Source organism: Lycorma delicatula, chromosome 10 (genome assembly GCF_047948215.1).
Source record: "Lycorma delicatula isolate Av1 chromosome 10, ASM4794821v1, whole genome shotgun sequence".
NCBI lineage: Eukaryota > Metazoa > Arthropoda > Insecta > Hemiptera > Fulgoridae > Lycorma > Lycorma delicatula.
In genome coordinates, this window is record NC_134464.1 from 95,970,574 (window position 1) to 95,984,970 (window position 14,397).

Here is a 14,397-nt window from a genome sequence, read left to right on the forward strand (position 1 = left end):
ATAAAGAATTACTGATTGTCTCTCATCCTCTGAAGCAATACCTAACGGTAGTCCCGGAAGCTAATATAGGTTAATTTTTTTTCATCAAATTATCAAGAATAACGCCTACGAAGTATTAATATTAATTATAATATTGTGGAATAAATATTAAAATAAAATAGTTATACCCACGTATTATCCAACCGATAAATACGAAATTGTTTAATTGATGCACAGATGTTTAGTAACGGACAGCGCATGCATGCGCTGTATTACAGTCTTGATCTGTTATTGGCTTCTCACGACATTCCTTTACGCATTATGATTGACCCGTCTAGTACCAATTTAATCGGTACCGTTTCTTTATTTTTCAAGGATTGAGGAAGAGAAAACCGGTAAAATAAAATTGTTTATTATTAAAAAAATAAATTTATTTTTGTTTCTTTTTTTTATTAAATATAATGTATTTTATTAAAATAATGTACAAAAAGAAATATAGCTTATTAATTAAATTTACTAATGCTTAATTCTTAATTATAATATTATTGTTTTGATGATAATTCCATGTTGTTTGCTTATAACGAAATAACTATGCAGATGACTATGACGTATTCGATGACATGCGTTGGCGTTGATAATATATAATATTGTCTAAACGCGATGATGACAACATCTTTCTCAGGATGTTAAAACAGCTGGATGAATGATAATCTCATGATGAAGAAAAATATTGTAATTCAATATTGTAATTAACGTAATTTATTCGGCATAAATAATTATTACAACTTGAGAATAATATCACCAATTTAAGCCTGAAATAAAAAAAAATGTTTTGATCATTTATTAAAAAAAATAATAATAATTTTTTTACATTCAGTGCTTATTTTAAACAAAAATTAATAATTGAAATTGACAAAATTACTAAGATCCCATAAGCTCCGCGTAAAAACTAAAAACTACGATTTAAGAGCTTAGAAAATTTAGAATTTTAGATAAAGGTTTTCACTGAGATTATAAAACATAATTACCCTCCAACAATTTTCATTTTTATAGGTTCGAATTCGTAGTAAAACAGATTTTTATCTTTCTAGGATCAAAGTTCGGGTGATTGCATTTCTTTTTCAGATGATCTTGATATCGCTCGAAAATTTTCTAGTGAAAAACAGAATACCTGCCTCATGTAAAGGGGTAGTACATTGCGCTGTATGTATTGTGATAAATGGTTACAAAGCACAAATTTGGTGTAATAAAAACGGTGGAAGATTTTGACATTTTCCGGAGATGTGCACTGAAAAAGTTTTTTTTTAAATTCTGTCAAGTACGCCAAATTATGCCATCAATTTGGAAATTGGAAACCGGTGTGCAGTTGCTGCAGCATTTTTCTTTGAATTACACGTAAATTACGTTTTAAAAGTCTTAAAATTACCCGTTGCCCAAGAAATTAGCCGAGTTAACGGTAACAAGAGCGGTCGGGTGGTTTAAATATTGGAGGGAGTTAGGTAATAAATTTCGATGCGCGCTGTCAATAACCGGGATTGTTGGAAGGATAAATTAAATTATATAACGGGAAAAATGGCAGAAAATTTGTGAGCCTTGTGACTGAATAGAGCACAGCGGACCCAGTGTAACGTTCTATACAAACAGCTGGTATTTAATCTTGGCTATGAGATTTATATACGAGAGAGTACGATAGGGCGATGATGAGAATCAGACAGATTTCATACGAAAGCTACCTATTGTAATTGGCATTATGATTCGACTTCCGGAAAATTTCGACATATCTTCGCGTTTCACGTCCCCCAGATCATAAAACCACGTCAGCTCGAAAGTTTACATATACATTTATATATAAACATATATATGTATTTTACTTTGTGGACATGATAACTTTCGTAATTTTCAAATCACGCCGATCACTTTCAAATGGTTCCTTAAAGATAACTCGACTCAAAATCTCGGTCGAGTTTGTTAATGGCCAAAGTCGGAACATGGGGGTGGAAATGGGGTGGCTTTTTTGAAAAAAAAAACAAAAACAAAATATCGCTATAACTTTCTTAAGTAAAATATCGAATTCGTTTAAAGTTCATACTGTTCTTTGGGTAAGGGCCTAAAACTTATTTAACTAAAGTTTTTTGATATCACGAACCATTGGTCCAAGGGGTGGAAAAAATAGGGTTTTGAAGACAAAAAACCATATCTACGTTAATAGGCACAGTATCGAATCGGTTGAAAGTGGTTGTTAGTCCTCTAAACATTACATAAAACTTTTGTCTGAAACAATTTTTTTTATGACCAACCCGTACGGCATGGGATGACCAAAATGTTGCTGGAATTGTAAGATCAGGCTTGTGGTATGCTAAATATGTGAAATTTTTTTCACATGCAACCTTTGTCGCATTGAGTAAATTTGAAGTTTTTCTTAACTTTAAGGTGGAAATCTTTTTTATCCCCTGCTTAGCACCGGTGAAATCTACCTCCCGAAAGGGACTTTCTAGAAATCCCTTTCGGCACTTCGGAAGTCCGGTGTGGGCTACTTGGTTTAAATAACGGTCCTAATAGGGAAGGAAACAGGTGTTAGTGTGCGTTACGCAACCTTGGAGTGATAGAACGTATTTAACATTTTATAGGTGTTTGTCCCGTGCTAAATGAAATTAGAAGAAAATAGTTTGATTATAATAGGTTGAATACGAGTGAAGTAATTGATTATTTGAATGATAAAAACTGGAAAATATTGGTGAGATACGCCGGGAAGCAAGAAAATATCGAAATTGGTTAGCTGGGAAGTTTAATTAACTTTATGCTTATTGAATTCATTTATTAAATAAATACAAAAAAAAAAAATTGATAAAATATTTATTGGAATTCATTTTTATTTATGTAAGAATTTTAATCTAAATATGTGCTAAACATAAATTCTAAATTTTAGGATGAAGGCTTGTGCGTACAAAAATATCTTTTATATACTCGCATATACAAAAATGAATATTTGTTTGTCTGTCCCGTATGTGTTCCTATACCATTTATCCGATTGCGATGAAACTTTGGTGATTTGTTGTGCGCACGCCCACGAAGGTTTCTAATTTAATTTGGACTCGCTAGGTGGCGCTAGGGTCGAGATATTTTGAAAAATTGTATTTATGGACCGATTTGTCTCATATTCAGAATATGTTACTTACATGGAAAGAAATACCTCTGCAACAAATGGACCTACTAGATGGTGCTGGGATTGAGATATTTAGAAAAATTTTATTTATGGTCCGACTTGGCTCATATTCTAAACATATATTACGCGAAAAGAAAAAAAATTTGCAAAAACTATACCCGCAGGTGGCGCCGTTGTCGAGATATTTACGAAACAAACAAACATAAAAACAGACTTTCATCTTCTATATATATATAAAAGACAATGTTCGTATGTGTGTCCGCTGTAGACTAAAAAACTACTGAACCGATTTAACGGCGGGTTTTTGCAAAATGGTCCGCGTTGTCCGGAGAAGGTTTTAAAACTATTGAAATCCTCGATTTGACCAGTCGAAAGAAAGTTAGGAGTATCTTGAACCGACTACAGTGTTTAGAGAGTAGTTTGAATTAAATGCGATAGGTAGTGCTGTTTTGACAATTGGATTTATTTACATTCTGACTTTTATAAAGTGAAAGTTTAAATTTTATGAAGTTCCGTAATGTTTTGTAAGTTTTTTAATGTTCAGTATTAATAATGATGATTTTGCAGCCATATATTTTTTCGTTACAAAGTTATTTTCCACCGACTACTGTGTTTAGAGAGTGGTTTGAATTAAATCCGATAGGTAGCGCTGTTGTTTGCCAGTTGGATCTATTTACACTCTTACTTTAAGTGAAAGATTACATTCTGTGAAGTTCAGTTTTTTAATGTTTTATCAATTTTTCAATTGTGTTCATTTAATCTATATATATATATATATATATATATATATATATAAGCTGGTATTTATCTAAAAACCTGTTATATTTAGGGGTATGATTAAATTGGTGTAAGAGAGTGTACTCGTAATTTCTGTTTACGGGGAGAGTGGATTTATGAATGTTAATTTAGTGTTGATGAGTTAGAGTTAATTTGGAAATAAATAGACAAGCAGATAAAATTAAAAGCTCTTTGACTTCCTCTGTTGCTTCCATTTTATTTTTATATCTTTGAAAGTACATAAAGGCAGACCGCTTGGTAGTATATCATTGTTGAGGTAAGGGTAGGGCTAAGTTTGATAACGCATCTTGTTAGTTATACGGAACACGTTCACTATAGTGTAATATAGTAGATTTTTTGAAAGATAATGATAATTTCATTTATTTAGTAATATTTAAAGATTATAAACAATAGATATCAGCTGACTATGTAGAGGGAATCTGGCACAACTTTCTGTCGTGTTAATTCGTGTGCTAGTACAAAGGTTTTGTTGTTAAATTTATTTACTGATTGTATTCAAGAACTGAAAGTCTATTTAATCGTTTTATTTAGTAATTAATTAATTATTATTAATAATTATTGCAATTTCTTATCATTGTAATCTTACTAATGGGAATAAAGCCACACAATTATTTATTATTATTAATATGTAATAATAATAATAATAATAATATTATTATTATTATTATTATTATCTACATGTCCTGACTTTATTCGAATATCATTTCAAAAAATTTGGCTTATTTTATAACCAGCCAATAGGCAATAAACAAACTCCCCAGAATGGGTTACATATGGCTCCCAATTTGATTTATGGACTGGCTGTAGATATATCGCATCCTAAATATTGCTCTAATAGAATCTGATCTACATCCACTAACACAAAATAATCTGAAAAAAGGTAATAAAATGGTGTTTATAAACACCATAAAGAAGGGTCTAATCGCGTAGCACTAGAGAAACAACCTCGTCCGGAAGATATTTTCGAGGTTCTCCCCATCAAGGATCGATCATTCTGCCCGCAGTACTTAAAAAATAGGGATATTATTTACTCAGAATGAGAGTTGTAGCTTACCGATCTTGATTTTTTAAGCGACTGGTTTTAATATATGTTGCAAAGAAAATTACTTTTCCGCTTGAGATTAAAAAAGGTAATTTCAGTAAAAAGGTATATCGGTATAAATTTCCACTTATCAACAATTTTAAAATATATTTCCAAGCACTTTCGGAGTTGCTATTCCATCATTAGGGATTTCTTATAAGATATTAATTTAAAATTCATATGTCATATGTATATTTAAATTAAATTGTTACGTTCATAATAGTCGGTCGTCAGGAAATAAAAAATAATTTATCGGTCGATAAGACTGTAACAGCATGCTCGTAAGATGTTTACGACTATTATGAAATGACAAAATGGAGTTTTGAAAGCAAAAAAGAATCGTACCTCTCTTAATAGGCGCAGTATCGAATCGGTTTAAAGTGATCGTTAGTCCTCTAACCATTACATAAAACTTTTGTCTGAAACTATTTTTGTTGTTACCGACCCTTATGGCAAGGGATAACCAAAATATTGCCGGAATTGTAAGAAGATGTGAGGCTTGTCGTATGCCAAATATGTGAAACATTTTTTTCACATGCAACCGCTGACGTATCGAGTAAATTTGAAGTTTTTCTTAACTTCAAGGCGGAAATCTTTTTTATCCCTACTTAGCACTGGTGAAATCTACCTCCCCTTCCGGCGTGCCGAATGGGATTGTTTTTTATTGTAGTAAGAATTATAGCATATCTCCTAATTTCTGTTTTTCCATTTAAAGACTGCAAAAACTATTTATTAATATTTATTAATTAATAATTAATCAAGAACCAGAATCTTATCTTTAAAAAAAAAAAATAGTTTTATTTTGAAAAACTGATCAGATAGATAGTCGTTTTTTTAACACCCAGTTAAATTTTAAAAAATTAAACATTTAATATTTCAGAAATCATTTCACATCTTTTAGAAGATTGACCTAACCTAAACTGATCAGATAGATAGTCGTTTTTTTAACACCCAGTTAAATTTTAAAAAATTAAACATTTAATATTTCAGAAATCATTTCACATCTTTTAGAAGATACATTTACATTTTATTGAATTTTTATTATATTCGTACATGTATTACTTACTGATGATTACCTTCGGAGCTCAGTTAACGATATTATTTCTGAAATTATCGGGTTGAGACTAGACAAGTCCCAATACTAATCTGTAATTAGGATTGTGGCCGTTTATCGATACAGTTCTAATCCGAATTTAAAACTTATATAAATAAAAAATTATTTTATAACGATTTAAAACTAAATATATATTCATAATACGAGTGTTTAAAAAGTGCCGCAACCTTATGGGAAAGTGAGTAAGTTAAAATAGTTATTGAAAGTGGCCTCCGTTATGCGATTCACATAATTGAATACGACATTGCAAGCTCTTAAACACGTATCGTAAAGTTTATAGCGGAGTTGCAGCGACACATCGTTCAATTTCATTCTGCAATTCGGGAACGATGTGAGGATGAATTTTGTAAGCAGCATCCCTAAGGTATTCCCACAAGAACAAATCAGGAGGGGTTAAATCAGGAGACCAAGGGGGCCACAACCCCTTCGAATTCAATTGTCCAACCGATCTACAGGTAATATATTACTACAGGTATATTTACTACTGCAGGTATATTACTGCAGGTAATATACCGGTCTACAGGTATAGTGTTTACAAATTGTTGCACCGTCTGTATGTAGCGCTCACTGTTCATTGTGTCGTAAAAATTTCTTTACATGACATTACACACGAAACACCCGCTTTTTGTCTGCGCAGAGGAGACTCGTGCAGCTGATGTGGATTTTCCGTAACCAAGTGCGTGAATTCTATGCGTTCACATATTTATCAAGGGGGAACCGTGCCTCGTCAGACTAAAATCAATCATCGAGTTCTTCACCGTCTGGCGTTACAAATGACATGAACCGCTCATAGAAAGATACACTTTTTCCAGTGTCTGCAGGTAACAACTCGTGAACAACACGAATTCTGTACGGGTGCATCTTTAAACACTTGCGCGATACCGTCTTGGTACTACCGACGGAGAGACCAGACTGTCTAGATAGGCGTCGCACGGACTTCTTGGGACTAACAGAATATATAGCTTGCACGTCGATCAACTTTTCTGGTGTTAGAACTTTCGGTCGACCACTTTTGTCTCCATCTGCCACATTCCCTATCTCTTGGAACTTGTTCTCGTTCGAGAACTTTTTTGGTACATCCACAACGTACTTTTCTGAGAAGGCATTCTGGGTCCGGACATAACTGGTACATCTATGTACTGGGAGATAATGAATATATTCTGCTGCATCGTGTATCCAATTTTTCCTCAATTAAACCGGCAACGAAAGAAGGAAACGTTCTTCCACAAGATCGCGTCTCTTTTTGAACACTCTATATAAACAGTTTATTACTCCGTTTAATGTAATATTTTATAAGAAAATAGTCAGTATAATACTTACCGAATGAATTAATCACCACGGATGATGAACCGGAAGAGGTTCTGGTACATGAGAGTGCGTATAATGTACTCTTGGATAATGTACCGGAACCGGAACCGGTTTGTGTACAGCTACGGGTACTGGGACGGGTTTTTCAACAGGCACCGGAACCGGAACAGGAACTGGTCTATCTACAGGTACATGTACAGGAACGTGTTTTTCAACCGGTACATGAACCGGATACGGTTGAGGAACTGGTACCGGATACGGTTTTGGTACATGTACGGGGTACGGTGCCGGTACCGGAACCGGTACGTGTTTTTCAACTGTTACCGGATACGGTGCCGGAACCGGTACGGGAACTTCTTTGGTTATTGTCGTATGAATGTGCGTTCTGAATCCTGGAATTCCATGAGGTAATCCGTGCGGTCCTGGAGCCGGAACCGGTCCTGGTACTGGAGCCGGAGCAGGAGCCGGGGCCGGAGGAGGAACACGTGGAATTACCGGTACTGGAACTGGAGCCGGTGCCGGTACAGGTGCCGGAGCCGGTACGTGATGCGCTGGAGCTGGAAGTACGTGGTACGGTATGTGTACCGGTGGTGGAGCCGGAGCGGCTTTGTGTACCACTACTGGTGAATGGGCGAATACAGGAGTCGGATAATGGTATGTAGGGTAAGGATATCCATATGCTAACGCGTATATGCCTCTTTTATCCTGTTTCTTTGGAGTTGCCGATAATGTTTCTTCCGCTTCTATATCTTTCAGTTCTAATTTATTTTTACTACTTTCTTCAGCTTCGATAGAAGACTTTTCTTGCGATCTAACAATTGCCAATAATGCACAGAGGATCACCTTTGGAAAAGAAAATTTCATAATTAATGTTTTATATATAAAATAATAACATTTCAGAACAATATACTAAATATTATAAACAAAAATTAACTTGCTTTAGAACGTGGCAGGACCGAGGTCTTTCACCAGATTGGTAAAAAATCAATGAATAAAATTCTTCATTTTAACAACTGAATTCTATCATAACCCCTCATTGGTTTGTTTACAATAAAATCTTAAAATATTTCAGCTAATAAAATAAATTTTAAGAAATAAAAGTACAAAATTTGACTATTTTGAAATTTATGTAAATATGTATACTAAATACAAATACTAAATGTACTATAGTAGTAACTTCTCAATCCAATCTTGAAACGAATTTTTCTTTAAAAAAAACACATAATGTCCGACAGAAGGAGAAAGAAGGGACAATCAACACATTTTCATTTATATATACAAAAAAAAAATATGTTCGATAACAATCATATTAAATATATATATATATATATTATAAAGTAATGAAATGTACTAGAAATAATGAATATGGACCAGTGAATGTAAAAATAGGAAGAGAAAAGATTATGAAGATAGAAGAATTTTGTTATTTGGGAAGTAAAATTACTAAAGATGGACGAAGCAGTAGCGATACAAAATGCCGAAAGCACAGGCGAAACGAGCCTTCAGTCAGAAATATAATTTGTTTACATCAAAAATTAATTTAAACGTCAGGAAAAGATTTTTGAATGTATATGATTGGAGCGTAGCTTTACATGGAAGTGAAACTTGAACGATCGGAGTACCTGAGAAGAAAAGATTAGAAGCTTTTGAAATCCGGTGCTAAAGGAAAATGTTAAAAATCAGATGGGTGGATAGAGCAACACATGAAGAGGTGTTTGGAAAAATATAGTTAAAAGAAGAGACACAGACTTATAGGCCACATATTAAGGCATTCTGGAATGGGTTGCTTTGATATTGAAGGGACAGGTAGAAGGAAAACATTGTGCAGGCAGGCAATATTTGGAATATGTAAAACAAATTGTTAGGGATGTAGGATGCAAGGAGTATACCGAAATCAAAGTAGCCCATAAATATGTAGCATTAGATAGGGAATCTTGGAGAGCTACATCAAACCAGTCAAACGACTGAAGACAATATATATATTATATAAAGTTCATATAAAATAATAATTTATTATTTAAATAATTATTCTGGGCCAATTTAAAAACTGAAAAAAAATTAAAGATTTAAAAATTTTTTCGATTTATTTGAAAAAAATAAATTCTTTACATTTTATTTTTCTGAATTAATTTATTTTTATTTTGTATTTTTGATAGAAAAGACGATACTGGTTATGTTAAAGATGATGATAAAGTGAAGTAATAAAACAATTTTATTTATTTTCTCCAGAGCATCGAACAACTTTTTTGTAGTATATAAAGAACAAAGAAACCTGATTGATACCAATTATCCTAGTTATTTTAAACAAAATCCTGCAATGATTTAAGTTAAGCAGATAAAAGTTGCATCATAAAACATGATTCAAAATAATATATAAAAAATGGCTTTTACAAATCCTAACGAAACGGGTAAATATATAAAGATTCAAGTATTTTTTTTTTTATTATACCATTTAAAAAATTTTATTAATAATTCTTCTTATAAAAATAATAATAAACAAGCAACAAATATTTTGTTATAATATTAAATAAATTTAACTGTTTAAAGTAAATTAGTAATCTGTGAAATGAACAGCAATCTGTTTATTACATGCTTCACGTTTAGATCAATCTTAAATTATCCTCTGTTAAAACCATTAACCTTATGATCGTTAAGAAATAATCACTAGTTATTACATAACTGAATTTAATAACATTGATTACACAGATAATTTATAAGGATTAACCCAAATAATAAGATTTAAAAAAATGACCTTGAATGTAAATTAAGAAATAATCAAACACGATTTTAAAATAAATATCGAACTAAGTATTAAAAATTTCTTTTTCAGTTTTTCTTTAAATTGAAAATTTTTGAAATAAGTTATAAATCTTATATAAAATTAAAATCAAATAACTATTAACAATTTATTAAAGAACCTTTAATTTGTATCGATTTCAAAAAGTCCAAATTTAAAGAAATTTCGTTTTTATCTATATTTATAGACATATCAGGAGTAAGAAGTCATTAGCGGCTTATCAGTGTTGTTTAACTGTACCGGTAAATGTGTAGTCTTGAATAAACTCAGACCGACCACTTCTGAGCCGTGTAGTTAATTGAAACCCAACCACCAAAGAACATCGGTATCTACGATTTAGTATTGAAATCCGAATAAAAGTAACTATCTTTATTTGGATTTGAATCTTAGAACTCTCGACTTCGAAACCAGCTGATTTACGACGAGTTTTAACACTAGACTAACCCTGTAGTAAAAGAAATTTTTTTTTGCTAAAAGTAATATTATTCTTGTTAGTGTTTAAAATAAAAAAGAAACCTTAAAATGTAAATGTGCCGGTAAACAAGTAGTCTGTACAGATTCAGGGGACCTTTCTGAGATGTGTGGTTAATGAATCCCTACCGCCAAAGAACAACGGTATCCATGATCTAGTATCCAAATCCGAATAAAAGAAACTGAACCGTAGAACTCTCTACTTCAAAATCAGCTGATTTATGACCAAGAGTTTGTTACCAGACCTACTCGGTGGTTATAGGAAAAATTATTAAAGTTTTATTTCCAAATTTTCGATACTTTTTTAAAAGTTTATTTAAATTTACTAATTTTATTTAAGATCTATTTCTCTTAATTTTGATTCACAGCAATGAATCATAAATAAAATGAATGAATAACTCTTACAGTTTTTCCCTACAAGTATTCAATGTGAGCACTTTTCGTAACGCGGCACACGTTCAACTCAAAAGAATGCTCTTCCCGTACTTTAACTGGTATGTATAGAGTAACGGAAGCAATAACTTTTTCAATTCTGTGCTTGAAATTGGGTAGATCAGTAGACAGAGATGGCGCGCGCGCACACACACACACACACACACACACACACAAGATATTTTATAAAAAAACCTAAAAGGAAATAAAATCACATGGAGTCAATTCAGGTGACCTTGGAAGCCACTACAAAGAAGCTCTGTCATCGAGTCCATGCCAACCGATCCAACGGTAGGGAAAAACATAATTCAATCGATTCTAAATAGAATTATACCACTAAGAAGGTGCGCCATCTTGCTGCCAAATAATTTTCTTTTGTCCATCTTGCTTTTTAGGAAAGAGCCATGTACGCAGCAAAATCAAATAATCAACCCCTGTTACGCTTGTTTCAGCGAAAAATAACGGCCCGTAAACCTGCCGTCGGATACAAAAAAGATTTAATTCTGGGCAGAACTCATTTCCATTTCGAATTGCAAGAGTTCATGGCAATTTTTTTGATCCCCATATATAGATATTATATTGTCTTTTCCTAATAAAATGAAACGTTAACTCATCACTAAACACAATACGATAAAGAGAATCATCTTCATGTTGAAGTATTTCGATTGTGAAGTTGGCTTATAGAGTGTTGTCGGTAGACTTTAAAGCCTATAAAAACTGTAAACGGTATGAAGGTAAGCTTTATTTTAAAACATTCCACATCACTGGCTACCGGCCTTCCTAACAAATTTTTTTGGACTTCGCAAGAAAGACTCCTTGACATGTTAAACATTTTATCAGACATTCTCGGGCGTCCCGTATTCTTCCTTCTACATAGATATCCGGTTGTTTCAATCCGATTCCTATCTATAAATGTTATTGTCACACGGAGGTTCACGGTTAAACTTTCTAGGGACGCACGTTGAACTGTACAACAGAATCACATTTAACAAATTGCAAAAGACAGAATAGAATAGTATAGAAGGCTCTCTGTTCAGGAATCTCCATCTTTACTAGTGTCGCTATCAAGCGGAAAGATAGAGAATCAATCTACGACCATGCGCGCAACTAAAACTGTTCTTTTTCTATTTAACTCCATTTTAAATCAACACTTTCTTTTTCCTGTTTAGCCTCCGGTCATTACCTTTTAGATAATTCTTCAGAGGATGATATGTATGAGTGTAAATGAATTGTAGTCTGTTACAGTCTCAGGTCGACCATTCCTAAGATATGTGGTCAATTGAAACCCAACCGCCAAAGAACATCGGTAACCACGATCTAGTATTCAAATCCGTGTAAAAATAACTTGGGTTTACTAGGACTAAAACGCTGGAATTCTTGACTTCCAGATCAGCTGATTTGGGAAGACGCGTTCACCACTAGACCGACCTTTTGGGTTCTTAAATCAACACTGTACCACCTCCAAAAGGTATTATAACAAATCAAAATACCGATGTTATCTTTTGTATATCCTAATAAAATACGAGTATTAAGCGATGATGATTACTAAATAATATTACCTGTGCATTCTCTTTAATTATTATTTGTTTAAGAATAAGTTACAGCATTTCTGTCTAAAAAATTCCGTTATCGAAATAAATTAAAAAAAGCTGACAACACAGTTGTAGGACTTTCTAGTCGCGCGACTATTTATAAATAAAATATAATTAATATATTAACAACAGAAATGAAAAAATCCCAAGTTATAATTTCAAGATAATAATATCGGCATCAGGTTAAAACCGCAAATTATAAATCTGGTATTACTAAAAAAAGGTTTTCTTTCAACAACTTTAAATATTAAAATCGTTATCAGTGCTCTTGAAAATGTATAAATTGATACCTCACACGACCATGTTTGTTACTTTTTGCGCGAACTCCAAAGTTGGAAGTAATGAAAAATATTTTTTTAAAACAGTTTTGATTACAATAAAAAAAGAAATAAGAAAAACGTTAAAAAATGCATGAAATTTGTTTTTAAAGCAGTCTTGATTTACAATAAAAAAGGGAAGAAAAATCCTAAAAACATGATGGATGACGTTTGGTCGGGTACGGCCGGCCGCTCGGTGGAATTTGGGGGAGCTTTCAATTTAGAAAAGTTTAATTTATATCCAAATTAGACGATAATAGAAGAAACTGCAATAATAATACAATCACAGCGATCACAACAAAGCTTCAATTTTTGGGATGGGGGATGCGATTTTGCAAAATTTTTCAAATATTATTATTTTTTAATCGTTAAAAATATGACCTTAATTAGGCTAAATCTCGAGATACTGAGGGTGACCTTGCTCTACAGCATCACCCCTTGGTTTTTTAAGTTCAAAAATTTAACGGCATCAATCCCCCATTTATAAAAGTAATCTGACTAAGTTTGGTCAAAATCTACCCTGTTTTGGAGGCATCCGGAAAACTTTCATCCGGTTTGGTGTCAAAACTTTAAGATCCGGTGAAAACTGCGTATGCCAAGTACGACCGATTACAATATTTTACCTTATAGAGCTATAGCGCTATCTAGACGGGAAAGTAAAAAATTGAAATAAGTGCATTTGGTAATCTACGCATTTATTATTTAAAATATATATCCTGGACTCAATACTACAATTATTATTATTAATAGTATATATATTATAACTAGTAATAGTATAGTAGTATTATACTGTAACTATATTATTGTAATTATCAATACTATAATTATTAAAATTTTATTTTTAATTCCTCAGAATGCATTTTATTATGAAATACTTTGGTTTCATATAATATGGAAATAGATTTTCATAATTACATTATTGATTTGTTTGTTTATTCAAAAGCTATTTAAAAACTCAGTTTCTTTTTTTAAAAAAAATGAAAAATTTATCTTTTTAAGTACAAGGAAGTATTGTAATCGCGAAAAATTTCAACGAAATATTAATTTTGACTATCCCTAAATCCATTTTGACTAGTTACGGCGTGACGTCTGTACTACATACGTATGTATCTCGCAAAAAAGATAAGCCGTAAAATGTTGAAATTTTGGATTTACGACTGTTGTAAGATCTAATTGTATACCACCCCTTTTTTATTGCAATCGACTGGACCAAAAGTGTCCAAAAAACCAAAATCCAAAAAAAAAAATGGCTTTTTGAACTTTATCTTAACTGCTGTAATAAGCCCTCATCGAGAGCTTTTCAACAATGTATCAAGTAGTACTTATTTTCATCGGTTTCAGAGTT

General features: G+C 32.5%; 1 protein-coding gene across 1 annotated transcript in view; it reads right to left on the bottom strand.

The window, feature by feature from the left end:
- Nucleotides 1-451: 451 nt before the first annotated feature.
- The window catches only part of LOC142331413 (uncharacterized), a 26,139-nt gene continuing 12,193 nt past the window's right edge, over nt 452-14,397 (bottom strand). The window contains exons 2-3 of the mRNA XM_075377298.1: nt 7,456-8,286; nt 452-791 (exon numbers count right to left, since the gene is read on the bottom strand). Of these exons, the coding sequence (XP_075233413.1) occupies nt 7,468-8,286 (819 nt within the window). The 3' untranslated portion in view covers nt 452-791; nt 7,456-7,467. The remainder of the gene's footprint in view (nt 792-7,455; nt 8,287-14,397) is intronic.